The sequence below is a fragment of the Lissotriton vulgaris genome, chromosome 2_1, assembly GCF_964263255.1.
Source record: "Lissotriton vulgaris chromosome 2_1, aLisVul1.2, whole genome shotgun sequence".
Taxonomy (NCBI): domain Eukaryota; kingdom Metazoa; phylum Chordata; class Amphibia; order Caudata; family Salamandridae; genus Lissotriton; species Lissotriton vulgaris.
In genome coordinates this window covers 88,028,585-88,053,151 of record NC_141687.1, presented here as the reverse complement: position 1 = coordinate 88,053,151, position 24,567 = coordinate 88,028,585, and the positions used below count along the sequence as shown (strand labels likewise).

Below are 24,567 nucleotides of genomic sequence, written 5' to 3'. Positions count from 1 at the left end.
GTTGTTAAGAAGGTACAGCAAGGAGTGGATTATTTGTGAAACAATATTCACGCGATGGCTCTAACCCTTCACACCTGCCCATAGTGGAGTTGTGTGGCTCACTGGTTAGAGGTGGCAGACCCGGAAGCAGAGAACGGCTCGGGACCAGGGTTCAATTCCCAACGCGGCAGGGTCGTGGTCCAGGGTCAGCGGACTCGATAATTCTCGCCTCGGTGCCTACTCTAACCAGGGATCACACTCGGCAACTCTGGGCATTAGCTTGACTCATCTCCACAACGGCCCCCCACATTCGCAGGGGATGCCTGGTTTCACCTTGGAGATACCCAGTAGGGACCATCTCACAGGGATAGCCAGGACGGATTCCCCAGCAGTCTACAGCGCCACGACGCCTCAGGGCAGCAGTGCGCTTTACAAGACACATACATACATACATACAGTCCACCCTGGTATTGGGGATAACCACCTGTTGCTGATTGTGGCCTTCTCTGCAGAATCCTGCAGTAAACAATTAATGCTCCCTTACCCTTATCTGAGGCACTGTGGTCCTCTGTGATATCTGTGACACGAAGCCAGTACTGTCTGAAGATGGTCTTCAAGGAGTTCCTGGAGAATTTAGTGCCTTACACTCGGGTTTTCCTGCTCTGTGTCTGTATTATTACTTGAATTGCTCTATGTTGGTATTATCTGAACTAATATATATTCATTTCTTTTGGTCTCTCACTCTCATTCTTTACTACATGTTTTGCAGAGGTTAAAATTTGAAGAGGTGTTGCTGGGGAAGAAGGCAGGCCTTTCCCCTACACAAAAGCAATTTCTGTCTAAGTAATTTCTGTCCCACTAAACACATTGTTCTGTTGATCTTTCTCATGATTTACATAACTTGAAATCCAAGGATAGAGGTGGCAACACAATCAACATCTCTTCACTTTTTTCTTCAGTAGAGAGGGCTCAGGAAAGTGAATACAGCATTCCAGTGGCACTCAGAGAACACTTTTTAAAAGTGGAGTAGGTGTTGGCACATCTAAGGGTCTGGAGAATTGCTGAAGCCCCATAAGTTTCTCAAATTCTACGAACGTGCTTCCTTTTAACATGGTCATCCCCCACCTTTTGCTGGGTATATGATGCAATTTTGACTGAAGTGCACTGGGTTCCTGCGAACCTGGTCCCCAGTGCTCTTTCTATAAAACAAGGTAACTGTTCAATTGTTCCCCAATTGGCAAGACCTTTAGCACCTCTGTAAGTCCCTAGTAAATGGTACCCCTGGGACCTAGGGCATGGGCACCTAAGGGCTGCAGCATGTATTCTGCCACCTTAAAGGACCCATTACCAAACGCATACAGACTGCCATTGCAGGCTGCAAGAACTAGTGCATAGAAATGTAAAAACAGGACATGTCACTTCCTGAGTGCCATGCCCACTGACACTGCATGCAATACATGTAAGTCACCCATGCAGGACGCCTTATAGCCCTAAGGCATGGTGCATTATATTACGCGTGGGGGCATATCTGCATGAGCAGATGTGCCCCTGTACTGTCTAGTTCAATTACTAGATAGTACAAGTGAACAGGAAAGCCATCTTAAGTATATGTGCTGGGCACTGGCCGTTATGAATTCCCCAGCTACATGATGCCTTTACTGAAACCTATGGAGTTTGGTATCAAATACCTTGTCTTAAGATACTCATAGTGAAACCAGTAGTGATTTCTTAAGACATACACCCAGAGAGAACCTTAGAGGTACCTCCAGAAAACCTAGCAGCCTTTCAAAGTGCTGGCTGACTGTTCTCATCCAGCCTGCCACCACAGACCTGTTTCTGACCCCCTGCAAGTGAGACCCCACACACTCCAAGGCCAGAAACAATGTCTGCTCCAGAGGAAGGTGTTTGCACCTCCTCCAGAAGGATGGCTAGTGATTTAGCACATCAAGGCTGGGAGCTTCAAAGCCAATTTAGCACCAGGACAGGCAGGAAATTAGCTATGCATATAAGCGTGTTGCACCACCAAGTTAGTCACACTCCTTAGCAGGGCTGTCTGATGTGCTCCGCAAAAGAAGGGTGCCACCATTTTGATTTTGGTGGAATTGGGAACTCTGGGACAGGGTTATACCCACTTCCCACAGGAAGTGGTCATATAGTGGTTGTAGTGACCCCAATGGTACGTCCGCAATTGGCTACTACCCTTCACTCCCCTAAAGCCCCTAAATTGAGAAATTAGGTTGCCCCCGACACCAGGGTCGCCGATTCACCTGTCTAAAGAAGGACAAAAAAGAGCAGAAGAAGCGAGAACTATGGACTATCTGTGGACTTTTGGCGCCAAACCCTGCCTGCCTGCTCCTGTTCAGACAGTTGCAGAGAACCCGACTCATCCTGCGCTGTGCATTTTCCAAAAGCCTCGGAGTTCCCAGCACTTCACCAACCATCCAACCTCTCCCTTGAAGTGGAGGAGCCACTTCCCTGCAACCTGCAGGCACCAACCACAACCTCCGGTTCACAGTTCTGCTGACCACTGGGTCCACTGATGCAGCAGCCACCTTGGAGGAAAGTCAACGTGCACCAGAGGGTCCAATCCATCTCCCCCTTCCCCGACCCTTCTCCACCCTGTGTGTGGAGACTCCAGGAACCCCAGGAGCCTCCCTGAACAATAACCAGGGGACCGGACCCCTTGCAGCAACCAAAGCTTGTTTGAAGTCCAATCCGGACTCCAACACTGCAAAGACTGACCAGCCGACTAAGGAAGTCTGCATCACAGAGCCTAGCACTGAGATTGGTTCAGCTGTATTTTTGTGCCCCTCTGTATATCTGACGAGAACCGTGAGCGCATACGACGCACTGGAACAGCCAACCTAAATCCTCTGCACATGAGTGCCACGGTCCGGGTCCACAAACCCCGACTGTGCCTCCTTCCTCCCAGGACCCTCACAAAGTGAGCCCCGCATTGTGAGCTCCTGGACGTGTCTCCAAGTCCCCCTCTGCAGCCTGTTTCAAGGTGGCCCTCCTTCCTTGTCTACAGTGTAGTGCGCAAGGTTACCAAACCTCCCAGCACCTTTGCCCCGGAACTGGATCTTGTGATCTTGACCCCCTAGCTCTTTAAGTCCTAAGGAGGACCCCCGAAATACAATTGCAAATACCTGTATGCAGTATGTTTCTTTCTCCATAGGAAAGCATTACTGCGTAAAATCGCATTTGTGTGGCATACCTGTAAAAAATGATAACTCAAAGTAGTTACCCAATTGCAAAGTTCTTGGTGGTAAAAATTATATTTAAAAAACCTGTTATTGTTTTAAATTGATCTCAAGTTTCTTCTTGAGTGTGTGTCTCATTTATTGACTCTGTACATCAAATGCTTAACACTACCATCTGACAAGCCTACACTGCTCGCCCACACTAACTAACACAAAAGAAAGCACCTTGAGATTGTTAAAGCAAGCCCCTGTACACTAATATGGGATACCAGGACTCTGTGCAGTGCACTTCATTTAGGTACACTACATAGAGAGGCAGCTTCCAACACAAATGAAGAGCAACGTGTTAAAACATATGTTGCCCACATACTATGAATGTACTTTAACATGTGTTCTCTCATGTAAATGGAGAGATTTTTATTGGATATAGTGACTGTTGAACACCAACCTGTTTGAATCTAGTGTTCCCTGTTGCAGTCATGTGGGATACTAGTAATGTAAATTGTAAGTGTTACTATGCTCAGTTCATTAGCACTGATTTTATCACCACTGTTCAAATAAAAGCATGAGTTGGCGTGCTGTTAATCAAGCTTTTCACCTGCAGATAGTGCAGTAGGAACATTATCCATAAAGTCTCCATATGTCCTTTATGGTTTAATAATCACAGATCATATAACCAAGATTCCTACAGCTAGGTTTCTAGTAAGGGATAGAGTGATTTTCTACATCTACTACAATCGGCACAGGTTGTGGGAATTGACATGATCTATGCACATACTTATTTAAGGGGGATGTTTCTATTGGATACTGCTGGTACTGCAGTCTCAAATAAATTTTTTATAAATTATCATTCAGAATGAAGAATCTCTGTGGCCTTAACTCTGCCCATAATATACTTTTAAAAGGCCAGGTTCACATAGCCCTTGACATAAAAAATATGACCCAAATTGGCAGGGGTTTAAATTAGTATTTATACTTTGCAGACCTTCACCTGTCCTCCTAAATGCATTGTGGTAAATTAGCCTGTTTACCCATATGTCTGTCGTAGACAAATTGTAGCAAAGCAGTGTTGGACACTTGCCTCCCCATTTCTATAAGTCTAAATGGGAATTGATAGTAAATTTAGGCTGGCATTAAAATAAACATACTCACATTTGCAGACAACGTTGGCTATATCATGAGGGAATCTTCACAGAATATTGCTGTGAAGGTTTTGAATTCTGCTAGAGCAGCCTTTCCTTTTAAGTCAGAAAAACCCCCCTCTGAGCACTGTCTCTGCTAGCTCAGTTTGTACACCCATTTTTTACTCCCCACCACCTCCAACCTATTTACCACTCTCCCCCTATATGCGACCATGCCTTTTATGCCCAGTGTTCATATTGCTTTCTCTGTTTCGGTGCATCTATCACTTTTCATATACTTGCTCTGAGCTGGCATCCCTAGTCTTCCTTGTAGTTAACAACTTCTTCCATCCCACAAGTGACGAGCTCTATCGTCCCATACCTCAAATAGTCATTAAATCAGGTAATTGAAAGATTTTTTAGATGTATTTTTAATTTCTGTTTACTTTAAATAACAGGTCCTCTTATCGCTACCACTATCTTTTCGTTAAGAGCGAAAGAGAAGGAGGAGCTGTACTCCACGGACAGCCAGGACTCTGAGAGGAGGCACAGCACCAATCATTCCACCAGTGAGTCCTTTATTGCTCACTTGCAAGTCCTACCTTGGCGTATCTTCCTTACAACACTACAGATTGCTGCCTGTTGAGTCAATTTGAATGCTACCTGTATGTATGTGTTAGCCATGTCTTTGCAGTGTTTGTTCCTTTGCTTCCTGCAGGCCCCTTGGGCAAACCATCTCCATGCCTCTTGGTAACGTGATCTCAAACATTCAGATCCTTGCTCTTATGCCTGTCCTATGGCTCTTGTCTCACTCCTGCCTGCTATTTTGAATTAACCTCTCCCCCCTGATAGATTTGGACACCTGGCCTACTGCAATACCCACTCTAATTAAATAGTAGAGTTTGTTAAGTTGAGCTTGTAATGAAGTTAAAAACATCAAAAACTGACAATACATGTTGTATAGAAGTTCATATAACGCTGTAAGTCAAGTAAACTAATTTTTAGATTGAAGTGGGAGACCTAGTGACTACTAGGGGAGTTGATTTAAGTACCTGCTTTCTATTTTTGGTAATAAGCACAGTCATCAAAATATGCTGTCTACTAAATGAAAACTGAAATCTGGCAGACCTATTTTTAATAAAAATAATGTTTTCCCTTTCATTTACGATGTGCAGAAACCGAGTTTAAACTTTTCTTATGTTTGAATGTTGAGCTCTCTGTTATTTTATGGTGATATTTGTTTTTTTAGCAAAACATGATTTATATTTATTTTACCTAGATATAGAATCTGCTACTAAATGGGAAGTTATTTCAAATACTTAGCGTGAGAAATACTTAGCGTGAGTAAACCATGGACTTTGTTTTGTACTAGGTGATGCGATTACCAATCAGGATGTGTATTTTGAAGAAAATGGAGAAGAAAACCTACACATGAATAAACCTCAAGACACCGAAGAAAGAGTAATCCAGGACAGTCTCAAAACAGGTGAATAAACACACACACACTCTCTCTCTCTCTCTCTCTCTCTCTCTCTCTCTCTCTCTCTCTCTCTCTCTCTCTCTCTCTCTCTCTCTCTCTCTCTCTCACTCTCTCACTCTCTCACTCTCTCACTCTCTCACTCTCACACTCTCACACTCTCACACTCTCACACTCTCTCACTCTCACACTCTCACACTCTCACACTCTCTCACACTCTCTCACACTCTCTCACACTCTCTCACACTCTCTCTGGTATCTAGTGGTTTTCTGCCCCCCTCCCGTGGGCAGATTGGCCTAAGAAACACCTAATCTCTCCCAGGGAGAGCAGAAAACAAAGGACATGTGTGGGCAGTACTAGGGCTGTTCCACCAACATATTTAAATATATAATCCCTGGTGTCTAGTAGTTGTCAACCCTTCTAGGTGCAGATCAGTCTAAAAGAAATGTCCCAGACAGGGGGCGGGATGCAACCAAAACATGTATCGTAAAACGGGAAGCAAACCTTGCCCAACGGGCTGCTCCCCATTATACACATACAATAATGTTCCTGGAGTCTAGTGTTTTTCTGCTCCCTGTGGGGGCAGATCAGCCTAAAAATGGCTGTTCTTCCTCCAGGATGTTCAGAAACATGTCCGCAAAAATAGGGAGCAAATCTTGCCCAAGGGCCGCTCCCCAGCATACATGTGCAACAAAATAAGTTGGGGGCAGATCGGCCTAAAAAATGGCCACTCTGCCCCAGAGGGAGAGGTGGGAGGCGGAAACAGTCAAAACAAATGCCCAAATATTTTGGGGAGCGACCCTTCGCCAAAGGAAATTGAAATCCAGAGTGTGTAGTGTGCTTCTACCCATGGGGGTGGAAACAAAGGAAAATTGTGAGAGAGCTACCCTTGCCCAAAGGGTCATTCCCCATGAAATACATATACACCTTAAACCCTGGTGTCTAGTGGCCTTCTCACCCCCACTCTCCCCCCAAACAAACATGGGCGATCTGATATTTTGGGGAGTGACACTTGCCCAAGGAGATTCTCCCCACACCAAAAAGACATCCCTGGTGTCTAGTGGGTGCATTCCTGCTGCACGATCGTGGTCCCTGCCACGATCGTGCAGCAGAAATGCAATGAAGAGAGACACTACGGTAAAGGAAAACTTTCTTTTCCCCCAGTGTGCCTTTTCAACCTTGATCCTTCCGCCCAACAAGTGGACCTACCTCGAAAAGGTCCTGGACACACTGCGCTGAAAGCAAATAGCTTCCAGCTATCCTGGCTCCTTTGATGATGTTCATGCCCTGACGTCCTCATCGGTGAGGGGGAAGGAAATAGCTGCGGAAGCGCTTCTTCTGCAATACCTAGTGGGGGCATGTGGTGGGGGGACCCACTGGCAGGGAACCAGCGATTTCCCGTGGGTGGGTGCTAGGATGTGCTCGGACACGTCCCCAGCATCCAAGTGCCAGTGCTGAGGACTTTTCAAGCATGCACTTAGCACCCAAGGAGTTTAACTATGTCTTTTTTGCAAGAATGATGTGATTTGTATCTGATCCACTACGGGGCCTGCGCTTATTGACTTGTGTGTTTGCATTCCCCTCATCTTGCTCTTTTTCTCTATCGATCTATGTAAAAATACTCTATATTCCCTGTTTTAGTAAGCACTTCTGCGAGCCTGATATTTATAACCGCACTCATTTTGCAGACTTTATGAGGATGAGCTGCTCAGTTGCACACACCAGATGTCAGCAGCAAGCATTAACTCGCTGTACCATTTTTCTCAATTGAATTACTTCTGCTTATTTGAGAGTCTGTAGAGCTCATCATAAGCTCATTGAAGTGCTGGGCGATACTGACTTTTAAAGTTGTTACAAGTACTGTGGAGGCTTGCAAGTCGCTACTGAATGGTGTATAGAATGCAGGCATCCAGATGCCTTGTTGGGTCTTTATTCTGCTATAAAAAAGCAGCCAAATCCCCCTGTTCCATGACTTAGCACAAAAGAAGCGTTGGTCAGAAAATACACATATCTTCCACTGTACTTTTACCAGGTATTCTCCCATCTTAAGAGTAAGCACCAATGCCAAGTTTGTTTGTAAACTTTAGAAGATAGACGTTTTGACACCTTCAACTCATCTATAAGCTTTCATCTTCTCTGGGGTCTGTTCAACGAGAACTGTAAAATTTAGATACACTGCTCTTTGGGAGAAAACAGATACTTGGCCAAAAAGGCTAGGATATTTTACCCTGAATATTGGCAATATGATTGCCCGAGATTTTATAAAAACATTTATTTATATGACGCAATGATGAGACGGCTGCAAAAGAGAGATGTCAGTTTGAAGCTTCCCCTTGAAGAGGACAGAATCAGATATTCTACTTTGTTGCTGCGAGAGGGATCATCTCAAACCCTGGCTGACCGGAAGCCAGTGAAGTTGTGGCAATTATGAATTCACTTGATGGTTGGGATGGCATGTTAATCCAAGTTAACTGAGCACAATGGTCTTCTCTTTAGATAATGGGTAACCTGAGATCGTTCTCTTTTTCCTTACGCCTTGGTGTATTACGCAAATCGTAATGAGCTCTATTTTGTTACCTCAACATGTGGAATTCCAGGCTTTGGGTGGCTCAGGTAGACACTGAGAAAGAGTGGATGGCAGTTTGTAGACAGTTGATATTTGTCTACTTCTTATTTGCAATGACTGACCAAAGCATACTGTAGATTCCTAAGGATTAGTGGATGCACGAGAGTATGTGGAGAATAGTTCACGATGTTGAATGCTGTGCACCATGTTGAAGATGTTTTTAGTATTGCAAACAATTTCTTGTCTAGAGCGGGCAACAGTTCTGTGACACTAGTGAAAACCAGTATGTGTTCTGTTGTTTACGGTCGATTTTGTTGCCTTTTAGGCAAGTTTGCGGTTGGCAGATTATTATGTGTCGCAGTATTTTTCAGAGACAGAGAAAAAATGTAGGTTTCAGACAGTAATTTTTTAGGCCTTATGTGATAAAAGTTCTCCACTAGTTGTATGGCATCAACCATGACTACTCGACTCTTCCCCGAAGAGGCTACAGTCTAGAAGAATTTGTACCACTGCCAAAGTATAGCAACGATTAAACAAAAAAGCTGCACTTTAATTCTCCCACATTAGGTTGTAATCACTGTTTCAGACTACTCTAAGAATTCCTCCCAAGGGGATGTTCGTAGATGAGCTCCATCCAGGTGAGACACAGCTCAGGTGGTTAGTATTCATCCGTATATAAAGAATCGGTCAAGAAATCTTAAAGCTCTAATGGTGCTACCTAAACCTCGGCATCCCGGCTTTTCGCTTACCTGTGACAATAAACGGTTTGAAAAATATCTTTATCCCATCAAACCTTTTCAACTATACCCTTTTTGAGTTCCTGCTGATAATCGAACTTTTTCTTCCGGTGCAAAAGTTCAAGAATTTAATTTCTGTGGGCTTGAAAGTGTGCTCACAGCATAGGAGCTACTTGGCAGAATGTTTGGGTTTGCTAACATTCAGTCCCTAAAGGTGTGTGGGCTCATGACCGGGGATTACCTAATTTTGGCATCTCCTACCACTTCACTGAATTCTTTCTGTATTAGAAAAATAACCTTCAACCATAATAAATAGTGGCATGCATTATCATAGGTGCCTTTTCCTCATTCGAGTTAGACCTGCGTGCTCTACAAATGGCATTAATTCATTCAAGGGTACATTGCTGCAAATGGCCCTTAGTCTCTGATTGCCTCTGCCGAGCACACCTAGCGAGCAGGTTCATTTCAGGTTTGCTTGTTCCTCCAAATGGGCTCACCAGGGACTAACATTTCCTTTTTAATTAGTAGTGGGATCTGGTTATGTAGGCTTTAATATGCCTGTTTTTAAAGTCCTCCTAGATCCGTGCTCCCTCCCACTGCATTCTCTTCAAGTCCCCTGTGCTTATACATGAGACAGTCTTCCCAGAACTCTTTGCAGTGTTAGAAACTACTTTACTTGCATGCCATCGAGCAGATTTCGATTAATTTAGAGGCCATGACTTCCACTTGAAGCATTTCAAGATATACGCCGTTTGCATAGGCAAAGAAAGCTTGTTTCCCTGAATGAGACATGGTCTCTGAAATTCACAAAGCTCAGCTTCATAGCGTGCAAGTCAAATAGTTCTCTTGAGGCTATGCAGTTTCTGCTTCTTAAATTTCAAGATAGCATCCCTGGCTCAGATGCCACCCTTCCAAGAGGACTAGAAGATCATTCTTAAATAGATAGCAAAAATCACTGCACTGTTCTACCTTAACAATCGTTTCAATCAAATTTGGTGTCTGACTGCAGAGCTTGGCCACTGGATTTGATTCGGAACAGTCCCCCCTCCTCCCAACCTATTTAGGTAGAGTTAAAATGAACTGCAAAAGCTCAACAGGCTCAGTCAAAACCACTAAAGAGCACTTGAACCACAGGCTTTAAAATGGTTTCTGTACCAATAAATGCGGCTGTCATGGGATTCAGTAACAGTATGAAGATATAGAATTGAATACCTATAATTACAGTGTTAAAATTAGAAGTGATTTGGCACTGGTAAGACCTGGAATGAGGGCTAGATTTCCCACAGCGTGTACATATGGGGGGGGGGGGGGGGGGGGGGGGAATCACATAGGCGGCGGCTTTCAAAGGAAACCAGGGTAGACAAATGGCCTAACACCAAAGAATTTGCAACTAGCATGCCTTGAGGGTAGAAGCAGGTGCGTTGGAAATATGGCAAGAGACATCGGGTAGATATAGCAGTCACAAGAGGACGCTCGGTTAACCAATATACATGATAAACAAGGATGTCTAATTACTATCATTGTTAGAGGCTTATATTCTGCTTCACAAGAACGAAGTAGAACATGGACCACATCCCCCATTGAATTCCTAAATGCTTATTCTTTCATGTCCATATAAACCTCTATTCTTTTTGCAAGGCTTCACTCCATAGAAAATTCTTCTTATCTGTTTATACAATTCATGAATCATATTCTATGGTTCACGCCTGCTGTTCAGTGCTTTGCTGCTTTCCATTTAGGTATGCGCTATACAAGTGCATGTTCCTTTCAATTTTCTATTACTGATCTATACAAAGACCTCCGTCAGGAAGGCACAGAGGTGCACAGCATTGGGATCAAATCATTTTATTCCATTTTCTGCAGCATCAACCCATTTCTGTTATAAAGGAAAACAATGTGAGCTACATAATATACCTTATACTGCCCAGATGGCAAGTCACTTGTGTGATATATTGTGATCTACTCTTCCAACCCCTTAGTTTGAGCTCAGTCGTGAGTGGCAAACTCTGGGATGGCCATAGCTAATGAACAGAGAGTTGGAGCACGTCAAAATGGTGTAGATTCAGCCATTTTAAAATCCTTAAAAACTCAGAATTCCAGAGTGGAAATTCTTTGTCTTTAGTACAAATTCTAAAATGGCTTTTCCCCCTTGTGAATGTGCACCTGAAGAAGATGTGAAGAGATGTAATAGAACTTTATTTGGAAGCACTCGCATATCCTGTTCTGAAAGCTGACCCTAAAAGAATGATATAGAAAAGATTAATAGCTATTTCTTTAAAATTACAATATGTCTGTGGTCAGTGCTTTTAAAAATGTTAGATTTATTTTTTGAAAAATTTAATTTTTTTAAATTATTTGATTTGCAGGACATTCAAATCTCAACAACAGCCTCTGTTTACAGAATGAAGAGGAGCCAGTTTCAATTTTCATCGATCATCTTGGTGCAGAGGTTAGACAAAGCGCCACCCACTCCAGCTCAGGTACACTCTGCATGCTCTTAAGGATCCTGATTTGAATTGGGTGGTAAATCTACCAGCATTAGTTTCTCCACTAAACCAGTAATGTGGTGCCGAGAATTCTGGCAGAGGAATCGTATCTGGATTTAGCCCTTACTCCTCAAATGTGAGGTCTGTAACCTCCGGTTGGAAAATGAAGAGTCATGGATATGTACTTTTATTGTATAGCCATCAATACGTTTCTAGATAGCTGTTCCCTTTTGCTTTTTATTTGTTTCATTCCAGTTTTAAAGTCTTCTGTGAACCTAGGAAAGAAATTCCAAATGCTGTGCATTCCATGGTAAAAAGATCAAAACTCAGTGTTTTTGAAAATCCTCTGTGCTTTCATCTTTGCCAGCACTTGATGAGTTCCCTTATCATATGTGGATTGCATAATTATATGCCACCATCAGTAGGGCTACATGATAGATCTGTGCAGGTGAACAGGAATTTCCACTCTGTCAGTGCCAGCGCCCCCGGGTAGGCACAAAGTAAAAATGTCTAAGTTGTGTTGTCAGCAGATCTTTCCTGCCCATACCACAATTTGTAATGCCCATTAATAGATAAGCAGTTAATGGCTCTCTCCATGTTCATATCAGTTTCTTATTAACCCTTCCATAGGTGGGATAGTTCCCCTTCATTTGTGTCAGTTCACATTAAGGGCCATATGTACCAAAAAAGAGTTTTGCGATTCTCAATTTGTGATTTTTAGCAAATCGTAATTTGAGAATCGTAAAATGCAATGTATGTAGGGTTTGCAAAACATTTTGCGAATCCTACCTATTCCTTATTTGCGAATCGCAAATTGAGATTCGCAAATCAGAAATACCTTCCTATTCATTCATATGGGCTAGGAGGCCCATAAGAATGAATAGGAAGACCTTCTCAATTTGCAATTACCAATTAGAGGATCGCAAATTGAGAATGCAATTTCAAGGTTGCAAGGGTGCCAAAAGGACACCCTGTTGCACCCCTAAAATATGCATGTGTGCACATTATGCGCACATACATGCCCTAGGGGCATGTATGTGCCAAATATGGCATTTTGAAAAATCTAAAGAGCTTTATTTAAAGAAAATTGCAAATTGCCACCAACTTGAAGTTGTTGGTAATTTGCAATTCCTTAAGGCCAAATAGCAAGTTTCTGGTGCTTCCAGAATTGCATTTAAGTAATCGCAATTTGCAATTCCTTAATTGCATTTGCAAAATAGAGAATCGCAAATTTTGCAATTCTCTATTTCGTGATGGCCTTTTGGGATGATACACCCCAAAAGGCGTTTTCCAATTCGCAAACGGGCTGATTTTGAAAATCTGCCCATTTGCAAATGGGAAAAAGGCTTGATACATATGGCTCTCAGTTCAATTGATAACTATGTGCAGTTCTCACTTGTTTCCAGAAATCTATGGAGCTTACATGGAGAAAACCAATATCTGCCCATACTTTTGAAAGCCTATTTCTCTTCCTTAAGACATTTTTTAATATATATGTGCTTTCAGCAGGCCTTTCCCAGGATCTGGGACAACATCCTCATATCCATCAGAACTGTCCAATGCTGCTTCAGTTTAGGAAAGAGTTGAAGACTCACCTCTTAAAAGGACAAAACATCACAATGTATTAATAACTCAGTTTCCTTACCTATTACTCGTTTACTTTATGATAACTTCATACTTGTCTTTGATCATGTATAACACTCCGCTGACTTTTGGGTAGGTTTGCACACACACACACACACACACACACACACACACACATGAGCAGATTGTTATTTGTCCATGGGAAAAGTCAGGCATTCAAAGTCAAGAATAACACTCTTATGGACTCCTTGCCTAAAAGTCTCAATCCAGTCTTCCACCTCCATTTTGATATAATTTGGAGGTCGGCTGTGATGTACTGGAACATTTGCTACAGATCTGAACTGGCTGTTTAATTGTTGATGCTCAATTGTATTCTGTTTATTTCAATGTAACTTGCACTACAAATCATTAAATAAACCACTTTTTTACAACATTGCACTTGCTTGCCTCAACAGTTGTTTCCTTGTGTATAAAAGAAGAGGAAGAAGAGAGCTGTTCCATTGACCATCAGAACCGTAAAAGAACAGAATGTATCAGCAGCCACGCAGGTTAGTAAACAGTCATTAATTGCTTGGACCCGGAAGAATACCATGTGCTCAACATTGCACTTCTTACGCTGTCTAAAAACAAAACTTTTTGGATACACCTCTTACAAGCAGCATCTTCAAGCCAGTATTATGTGCTTGTAGCAGTGAGACTCCGTTTTCATGTAAACTCCATTAACACTAGCTGTGTGTTTGAAACTGTGTGTTTGAAACCCTGGACATCATTGCAATTTTCAGTCTTGTAATTACTGGTGATTTTCTAATCTCAGTTAATCTAAAGTTGGAATCGGGGGGTTGTACCTGAAGCTTCCTTTGGGTGGAGCCCATTAAAGGGTAATATAGGTGGCCATGAGAAGCAGGCAAGCAGCATGTGCCCTGGTATCACATTTTGTCAGAATTGTATGTGAAAAATCATTTTTATGGTACCACCAAAAGTTTGTTTTTCTCAGCAAGTTGGTCATCTGAAGGGACTTATTTTTTTTTTCTTTTTCTTAGTTGTATATAGCACAAGCTCATTTTTGTTAGGCACGGGGTGATTAAGTGAATTGTCCAGAATCCCAGGATGTTGAGCGTTATTGCCTAGACTTAAACCCTGTTCCCCAAATTTGAGGTCCACCAACCTAGCCGTTCGGCCACCCCCTCTCCGTGTATCTTCTACTATTCTAAATATTTGCAATTAAAACAGTTTGAATGTTACTTATTACGCTCTTGTTTTACTCCAGCAGATGAAAGAACCATGAACAGAAAACGGAGTGCAGCAGAGGCTGTAAATTCTGCAGTACAACATCATCATGGAATGCTCCACCATGAAGTGGCACAAATGGAGATGCCTCACCGCTCTGAGAAAGGAAACTATTGTAGTGGCCGACTGTGGTCTGAAATTATTCATGAACTTGAAGAAAAGACGGCTACTCCACATGGCTTTAGTAATCCAGGACATTTTATTTTAGGTCCGGAGACCCTTAAAGTAGAGCGATCAGATACATTCAATAGCCTGAATGCTGATCTGGAATTTGCAAATCTTCTAGCATGTCAAGAAAACACGGAACATGCCTGGATTCTCTACTCGTGTACAGAATGTGATAAACACTTCAGTAAGAAGGAATATCTCATACGGCATAAGCAAACACATATGGGAGCTAAGCCGTACCAATGTGCCGAATGTGAAAAAACTTTCCGAAAAAAGGAATACCTTGTAGTGCACAAGAGAACGCATACTGGAGAGAAGCCCTATCACTGTACTACATGTGAAAAAAGCTTCAGTCAAAAGGGAGTCCTCAATAGACATCAGAGAACACACATTACTAAAAATGTGAAAGTTTATCCCAGCCTACCTGGATGCAAAAATGAGGTTTTGGCCCATTATCACAACTGTGCAGAAGATATGATCCTATCGGGGACTTGAACTATTAATGAGAGACCTGGCCATTTCACTAAGTGTGAAAAAAAAATATTGATTCTGGTGGAAGACCTTTTCCCAAATCCACTGTATTTGTTACTTAGCACTTTGAAGAGGCCAAAAGGCAACCTGACTCTGTACACAGTTAAATTAATAAATCTGTATTCCCCCTTACTGTCAATTTTTTTACATTGTTTGTTGCTCTCCTGACCATTTGCTCTATACACCTTTTTTCTTTTTTTCTGTGTTCTCCTTTTTTGTATGTGCTGTAAAACTCATTGCGCATTTTATACTTATTCATATTTCTGGAATACACGCCTTTATCCACACCACCACCACAAAATATCTTCACAACGCTTGCCAGCTCTTTGCGGTTCTTCTTTTACCCATATTTCTGAAGGTATTCAACCTCTATGTGGCTACAGCGTCTGTTTAAATGGATCTCAAGCTTTTTCAGAGACTTCGACAATTGTGGTGCTCTACGTATAAATCATTTGCTAATAATAATAATAATTATTGTTAGAATTTATTTTTTAATAACACTTGCTAAAATAGAAGGTGCAGTGTCGGAGCCTGGTAAAACAGCTGTAACTGTTACCCAACTCAATGATTCAAATAGCAGTCATGGGTTTCTATTTATCGAACAGTTGCAACACAGTCTGTTTATTTTCCGGTAGTAAAGCAATTTGGCATATAAATTATTACAATGAATCTTAACTTTGATTTTCAGTTGCTATTCTTCGAAGAACCCTCTAGTGATGTTTTCCATCTCTTGATTGGTTGAAACTAACACATTGGATATTGAGATCTACTGCTAAATGCTTCCAGTACAACGCTGGCTCTCCAGTGATACCAATTGAATTCAGCCCTCATGCATTTAGTCGACATAAGGTAGAATCATGCCTCAAAATAATAAACATATTGTTAATAATACTTATAAGAATACAAACTGCGTATTGTTCTTCTACTCTTCCATAGACGGATTTGCCTGAAAACTGCAAAGATTAATTGAACATATGAAGGTAAGATCCATAAGCAATTGAATATTAGCCAATAGATTCAATCTACGCATGAGACAGGAATTTAGTCTCGAACTGGAGAGATTTGTTGTGATTGGGAGGTGTATCTATTTGCATTCGGGTGAGCATAAACCCGGTATGGTGCTATCCAAAATACATCATAGGATTCGAATGTTCAAAGGTCTTCCAGAAACATCCACTGCATTTTTTGCACAGAATTTAAGATTTGGGCATTTAATTTGGGGAAGTTTTAACAATGTGCCTCGTCTGTCCTTTTTCTAGCACTTGTATTACAGTGTGTATCTTAAAAGTGACTCGTTTTACTCGCAATAGACCAGTTGGGGACTGTAGTGCAAACAGTTGTCCAATATACCATCTTCGGAATCAGGTATATCTCCAATATGCTTTTTCAGGTATCTTGTAGGATAGCTGACCTGCACAGCATAATATGAATTCAGTTCCACAAACATTTCACCTATATCTAAAGATTTATTTCTTATGTAAGTGTTTCGTCATTTCACTGGGATGAACTTATTTTTTTGTTTAGAAAGTACTTTGATGTTCACGTCCAATTTGTCTCTGTTAATGCTACTTTTTTCAGAACTGTTTTTATTTTTATGCAGTATTACATTTTGTCGTAAGCTGTACAGTGCTCTTGAGCCTACTAAAATGGCTCACTCTTGCTACAATTAAATAAATATTTAAGATAATACTTATTTTTATAAGTTTTATTGATTTGTGGCAGTGTCTTACAGTTTAATAAATGACCAACGAGGAATTTCCAAAACAACGTACAGAATATTAATTGATTCTTTACACTTAAGCTCATCCATAAAGTGTTCAAAATTCACTAAAGTCAAGCAAATAATAACTTGTATGTAGAAATTGAGTTCATATCAGCAGCTTAAATGTATTCTACATTATATATACCCGATTTACTAGCCAGACATTTTTTTATCAAGATTGTTACTGATAAGTATGAATGTATTTTTTTGCTGTCTCTATGTTCACTACTACTAAAGCACCAAAGTTCACTTGTTTAATATGTCAGCAAGAACTCTGCATAAGTGTGCAAGATTTGATGGTCTGCATAGTGTTGTAGAAAATGTCCATGCGCTTTGTGTGTGTTCAGTGTGAAAAATGTATTTATTAAAAAGGGGAGGAGGTGTCCCCTAGCCACTGGAGCGACAGCCCTTGGAACCGAAGGACCCAGATTTGAGTCCCGGTCTTGGGGCCAGACTCAACATGGTGTCACTCTGGGCGAATCACTTAATCTCACTTGTCCCTAAATATGTGTAAACAGTATTTGTGTAATGGCTACTTTATGTGTATACTTGTAGATCGTCTTGCTCACTGCTAGGTCTCCCTATATAAATACCAATACATACATATAGCTGTGATTACAAATATTGGACAGATGTCCTTTCCCCCTCCTCCCCCCACCACACAGAGTCACCAACAAGCGAAACACCTGCACCGACTTTTGAAGCAAACTATGTAAATGTTGTAAATGGTTTTTGTACTTGTATAGCGCACAGCTACCCGCAGTGGATTTCCCGGCACTTGTACAAATAACGCAAGGGAACCCTTCCTGGCTTTCCCTGTGAAGTGTCCACTCCTGGGCACCCCCATGGTGCAGACCAGGCATCCCTCGCGTTGTGGGGGCTGTTGTGGAGACTAAGCAAGCTATTGCCCAGAGTTGCAGCGTGGGACCCATGACCAGAATAGGGACTGAGGCGAGCATATCCGGTCAGGGGAATTAATGAGCCTGAGACCCGCCGGGGCAGGAATCGAACCCTGGTCCCTGGCCAGAGCTCTGCATCGAGGTCTGCCTGCTCTAACCATTGAGCCACACTTCTCCAACTATAGATGCCTCTAGCCTAGGGCCACATGACCTGAAGTTTCAGTTTTCTAACGAGCAGGCACTAGAGTGAGACCATGAAAAATGCTGATATTTAGAGAACGTGTCCTTCAGTTGCATCTAAACAAAAGTCAGGCTTCTTCAGATTGATACATTTGCTTCACAAACCAAGATACAAAGCCTGTCTAACTGTGAGGCGAGAGCTTCCAGTTGCGACCTAATGGATGAGGCTGTACATTTAAACATGATTACGACTGTATTTCTACAATCTCCCATCGCATTCGTGCTGAATACTCATTATATCAATAATGGATTGTACTTTCCCCCCTTCTCTTCCTCCCTTTTTAACACAAAGCATGAGTATATTCCTTCATCTTTTGGAGAATATGAAAGGGATAGAGAAGGAACCAAAGCAGACCCTTTCTAAGTAACTTTTATTATGGCCCTTAATACCCAATACAGAAAAAGGAAAAAGGCTTAATTCTCCTGTCAACTCTTACCAAAGGTCTGACTGATCTGAATTAATATCATCAAACGTATAAAGTTCTACAGCTGGGCTATAATTGCTTTCAAATGGCTGATCCATCGTTTGAAAGTTATTGAGGATATACCCTGCATTAAGTGCAAACAATATCAAAGATTCCATGTTTAGCTGTAAACACAAGGCGAGGGTCCTTCTGTTTTGCAAAGTGATAGCTCTCTGAGGACTCAATTCAATGTTAAGAGCTTCGGCAGTGGTGTTTGCAACTTCTTCTGAATCCTAAACCACCTTTCTCCTTTTATTGAGACACCAGTCCCATAGTTTGGAAATATGATTGAGAAAAACTGGCCAACCCGTGAGATATCTCTTCTGCTTCTTAGGTCTCGCCTACTAGACAGCACATGCGCCGTCTGTTGAGAGACATATTGTTAGCATACTGTGGGCTTAGAGCACACAAATTGCTTACCATTGGTTAGCTTTATTATTAAGCTCATTTGCTTGCTGCTTATTTGTCAGCTGTATAAGCCTTCCTTCCTCTTCTTGCGTTTCTCCTTCCTCTGTAGCATAGACACATTACTTGTGTCGCATTCAAATGACAAATTTTTTCTGCTCTCCCACCATCTGCTACTCCATGTTCTCTCTCGCCTGTGTGCTTCTCCCCATCAGTTCCATGTTGTCTCTCTCTTGCCTATTTGTTTTTCTCCCACCCAGTCCATCCATGTTGCTTCCTCCTTACACCCATGCCCTCTGTGTTGCTTCCACACCTGGGATCCCGGCTCCGTGCTCCTTCCCCCCACGAGGCTGATGGCGGCGGAAGGTAGTTGGCGTCTTGCTGCCTGAGCTCTGCTCCTCTGACCTACGAAAACCGACGGAACAACAGCGATTTTCTTTCAGCTATATTTTCCTGCAGGTCACAGCACAGCACAGCCCTGGAGTGCTTTTGAATATAAATTTTCCGACATCATTCAGGATTTTCACTCGCTGCATTGACTCTCTTGTATGTAGCCGAGGATCTAGTGCTTAGGAGTCGGAGTTAGTCTGACAGGCACTTGTATAGAACCCTGCACTGAGCCCACGGACTCCGGAGTTTCTTTTGATTTCTTTTCAGCAGCAGCGGCTGGGACGGTGCTCGGTGAGTCTTTTTGCTTTGTGGCCAGCACTGTGTACAGACTGTGCAGACGCTCTGAGGGTCTTGCGACGAGGCGGGATGTAAAAATACAAACAGTACAGCACGCCTTTCCCTGCACCATTCAGGCTCAACAACCAGGGGGACTTGATCTTTTCAAAAACTAAAAAGGCTACAGTTGTTACCAAATCTCTTATCTGTGGCGCAAGTGAACTTCTATTTACAATAAGAACCACCTTAAGAACCGCCGTAGTTGTTTTTGCTGACATCTGTTCGGTAAGGAAGTCCCAGTTTCTTAATATAGAGAAATTACTGAACACACGTAAGGCGAAAGCTCTCCGCCTGCAAGCAAGAGAGGCAAAAAAACGCCGGAGTACCGGGAACATACCTGGGGCGAATCCGGAGCTGTAGAAGGCGCTGCTGGTCCTGCATGAAATACACCAAAGGCTACTGACAACTCACGGGTGTTTGGCATCCCCCCTCCCGCCGCCGCAGCCAAGACCTTTGCGGCCACAGTGCGGAGGAGGGGACTACACCCCCCACAACCCTCAGCGCCGGCAGCGGAAGCCGCGCACAGCCATCGGTGCCCGGAGGCGCATAAAGCCCCACCTCCACCTCGGCAGAGCGGGCGGAGTACCGGGAACATACCTGGGGCGAATCCGGAGCAGTAGAAGGCGCTGCTGGTCCTGCATGAAATACACCAAAGGCTACTGACAACTCACGGGTGTTTGGCATCCCCCCTCCCGCCACCGCAGCCAAGACCTTCGCGGCCGCAGTGCGGAGGAGGGGACTACACCCCCACAACCCTCAGCACCGGCAGAGGAAGCCGCGCACAGCCATCGGCGCCCGGAGGCCCATAAAGCCCCACCTCCACCTCGGCAGAGCGGGCGGAGTACCGGGAACATACCCGGGGCGAATCCGGAGCAGTAGAAGGCGCTGCTGGTCCTGCATGAAATACACCAAAGGCTACTGACAACTCACGGGTGTTTGGCATCCCCCCTCCCGCCGCCGCAGCCAAGACCTTCGCGGCCGCAGTGCGGAGGAGGGGACTACACCCCCCACAACCCTCGGCGCCGGCAGCGGAAGCCACGCACAGCCATCGGCGCCCGGAGGCGCATAAAGCCCCACCTCCACCTCCGCGTCGCGGGACGCGCGCGGGTGTCGCCCGGTGAGCCCTGGCAGAGGGCGGGCCGTCTGTCGCCGTCCGTGGACGACTGGGAACGGGACGGGCCACAAATTCATGGCTTTCTTGAAAAAACAAGCTCACCCTAGGTACTGACAAAGCGATTAACAGAGGGCGGAAAAACAGCAAGCGGTTAGTGAAACACCGATCAGACCATTGTAACAGAAAGGCGCATACAATAGCAACAGAATCCACCATGGCTACAAAGCCCAAAACCCGTTCCACTAAAAACAAACTAGGCACACCTGCGAGACCCAAGAAGGTAGGGGTGGAAAATGCTACCGCTGCACCCCTCAAGGGTACCCCAACTGTAATAGACTTAATGCTAAAAAAGGTGGCGGGGAGATAGGCGAACGGAAAGACGCATATCCATGTCATTAATAACAGTGTCGCTCTCACCCACGCAGTCGAGGGATGGGAACTACAGCCAGATTTCTAATAGGGACCCACAAAATGATCCAAGTGACTAGATCCCATGTGCCCAGTTACCCAGGGAGGACGTATCACTGCTAAGCACTGGGGAAATCTTATCAACAAGGAAGGATGCTAGAAAAGGGGGGACGAAAAAGATACAAAGTCGACGCCGGAGGCTCCCTGCCAGGAGTAGCAAAGTAAGAGTTAGGGAGGATGTGCCCTCTACTCCAGAACCTAGTGCCCACTTTGTTCCACCAGGCTGGATGAACGATATAGTTCTAGATTTGCAAAAGCACCTAGAAACCTTCATAGTTAATCAAATCAAACCTTTGATTAGTAGACTGGATAAAATAACACATGAAATCCAAAAGGAGGGAAAGGCTAAGGACACACAAACCGCTAATCAACCAGTCAATTCCAGATTAGACTCCACTGCCCCACCACAACAATCCCGACAGATAAATAATTGCGTGAGCAATGCCCAATGCAGCATCGCACAGGTACATACTGAACCGAATACATCACCAAATGGGGGTCAAAAGGAAGCAAGGAAAGTGCAGGATACTGGGGGTGACATAACACCAAGCCAGGGAAACCCTGTGTCTAGGCCACAAGGACCCCTCCCTACAGTAAATATGACTTTGAACACTACGATAGACACCAAGCCCATCTTCCATATGTCAACCTCCCGCCGGAAGCTAGCCCGTTTGCAGTTATATTCACAGGGGTCCCTGAACTCAGGATAGGGCAAAGAGAATCCCAGATGGAACTGAAGGGGAAAATTGCTAATTGGTTAAACTTTCATAGACCATTGCACGCTGAAGAGGAGGGGGAAATCCTACATGTCAGAAGGGTAATCTGGGTGGGCAGTAGACAAAAAGATAGAGAAGGCAACTGCGTTATTGCAAATTTTAAGAATCCAAACCTAGTACAGTATATACTGGAGAATCACAATAGAAACCCCACGAGTACAATCAGGACAATGCCATTAGGTGTTTTCTACCCTAGAAAACTGGTTGCCTATCCCCCAAACCCCAAACAGGGGACTGGAGGAAGGATTGTGGACGACCACTGGGTAAGGCATAGAGATAGCAGTGCACAGTACCTCTCACACCCAGTAGGCCCCCAGTGGACCAATAGATTTACCCCCCTTTACACGCTAGATGGAAATGAATGACTAGGGCTGACATGCAGGGCTGAAGTGGGCATAGACAATAGGGGGAGGACCAAGGACCTGGCACTTATGGAGCCAAGAAATGCACTAAGAATGCAAGTTTCAGTGGGCTCTGAACCTAATACTAGAAGGGAGGGGATTGGGTCACAGGCTAGTCCACGCACCAGGGTCCAATTGAAAGTGATGCCCGGGATGGCAATATAAGAGTTATTTCTTGGAATATAGCAGGGATAGCGGGTAAATTTGAAGACCCAGATTGGAGAAAAGAACTTCAGGGCTATAGTATATTAGCCTTCCAAGAGACCTGGGCAGTGGACCCGGAACTGTACCAACTAGAAGGTTTCAAGTGCTTTGCTGTCCCAGCACAGGAAAGCAGAGCAGGGAGAGCGAGAGGAGGGTTATCCATTTATGTTGTCATAACTCTAGAAGGTAAATGGACAGTCACATCATGGACGTCGCATACCCTGCAGGCACTCAGTTACAAAAGTAGAGGGCAGAAAATACAGTTGTTCAACTTTTACAACCCAGGGCCCTCACAAGGGGAACACGTAGCACTACTGGAATTAAGCAATAGATTAAGGGAAGAGACGGAACAGAGAAGCAAAGGGGGGAGTTCAATCATTGTATTATTGGGTGACTTTAATTGTCACCTTTGTCCAAACATCTCCACTACACAAGTGGATTGGGATGCTTGCCCTCTATGAAAGGGGTCGCATTTTGAGCACACACAGGAGGGCACGTTACTATCCACTATGCTAGATACCTACTCACTAGCCCACACTCTGGACATGGTAGCCCAGGAGAGGGAGGATTTATATGTTCCTACATTCAAAGGTAGAGGTTGCTCCTCAACGATTGACTACATAATCATCTCTTCTTTTGCTCTGTCCAAAGTCAAGAAGGTAATAACAAAATGGAGCCCCTTTAGTGACCACAACCCACTAACCATAGATCTAAACCACGGGGGCCGTAGAACTAATAGCAACAAAAGGGAGGGCAGGTTGCACCCTGTAGCCCAAGGAAGGCGCCTTAAGTGGACAAAAATAAAACCGCAGGAATTCTATAAAACACTAATAGTGGAAGGCGGGAAATATGTGGAGGAGTGTTTAGATCTCCAAGTAAAAGACTCAGACCTATTAGCCTCTTTTGAATCCCTAACAAAACTAGCGGATAAATTGCTGGAAACAAAAGGCCCCATTAAGAAATCAACTCGCCCACGTTGGTTCGATACAAGTTGTTCCCACACTCCTGGTCTACCGCACTGATAGTACCCATTTTTAAGAAAGGGAGCCGAGAAGATCCTAAATGCTACAGGCCGATTTCTCTAATCGATGTCTCAGCAAAAATTCTAGGGAGGGTGATATTAAATCGGCTAACAGAGTGGCCCGAGGAACACCACACCCTAGTGGACACTCAGTATGGTTTTAGATGTGGTAGATCAACTAGCGACCAGTGTTTAAACCTATATCTGCTAACTGCTAAATATACCAAAGCCAGCAAGGGCACTGTTTATATGGGGTTTATGGACCTGGCAGCCGCATTCGACAATGTCAACAGAAGTAAACTATGGGCGATGATGGTCACGATGGGCATGGAAGTGGAGCTCATCACATCCTAAAAGAGCTCCATTGGAACACTACGGCGGAAGAACCCAAAGAGTCCGCCTCCCACCATTCAAATCCGAGGCCTCTGAAGTCATCTGCGGCGTACCTCAAGGATCCTCACTCAGTCCCACCCTCTTCAACGTATACATGAGCCCCCTCGCGGCCATCGCCCGCCAACACAACCTCAACATCATCTCTTACGCGGATGACACTCAACTGATCCTTTCTCTCACCAAGGACCCCAGTACCGCCAAAACTAACTTACACGAAGGAATGAAAGAAGTCGCCGAATGGATGAAACAAAGCCGTCTGAAACTGAACTCAGACAAAACAGAAGTCCTCATCTTAGGTACATCCCCCTCTGCATGGGACGACTCCTGGTGGCCGGAAGCCCTCGGAAAAGCACCCATCCCGACAGACCACGCACGGAACCTTGGCGTCATCCTGGATTCTTCACTCTCAATGAACAGACAAGTCAGCGCCGTTTCCTCTTCCTGCTTTAACATTCTTCGCATGCTCAGAAAAACATTTTGCTGGATCCCCTCCGAAACAAGGAAAACAGTCACCCACGCTCTAGTCACGAGCCGACTGGACTACGGAAACACCC

At 43.9% G+C, this 24,567-nt stretch overlaps 1 protein-coding gene across 1 annotated transcript in view; it reads left to right on the top strand.

Annotated features, from left to right (window-relative positions):
• Positions 1-24,567, top strand: part of LOC147729621 (uncharacterized) — a 259,655-nt gene that overhangs the window by 35,267 nt on the left and 199,821 nt on the right. The window contains exons 3-7 of the mRNA XM_086954017.1: positions 4,762-4,872; positions 5,676-5,789; positions 11,451-11,564; positions 13,610-13,702; positions 14,422-15,095. Of these exons, the coding sequence (XP_086810143.1) occupies positions 4,762-4,872; positions 5,676-5,789; positions 11,451-11,564; positions 13,610-13,702; positions 14,422-15,095 (1,106 nt within the window). The remainder of the gene's footprint in view (positions 1-4,761; positions 4,873-5,675; positions 5,790-11,450; positions 11,565-13,609; positions 13,703-14,421; positions 15,096-24,567) is intronic.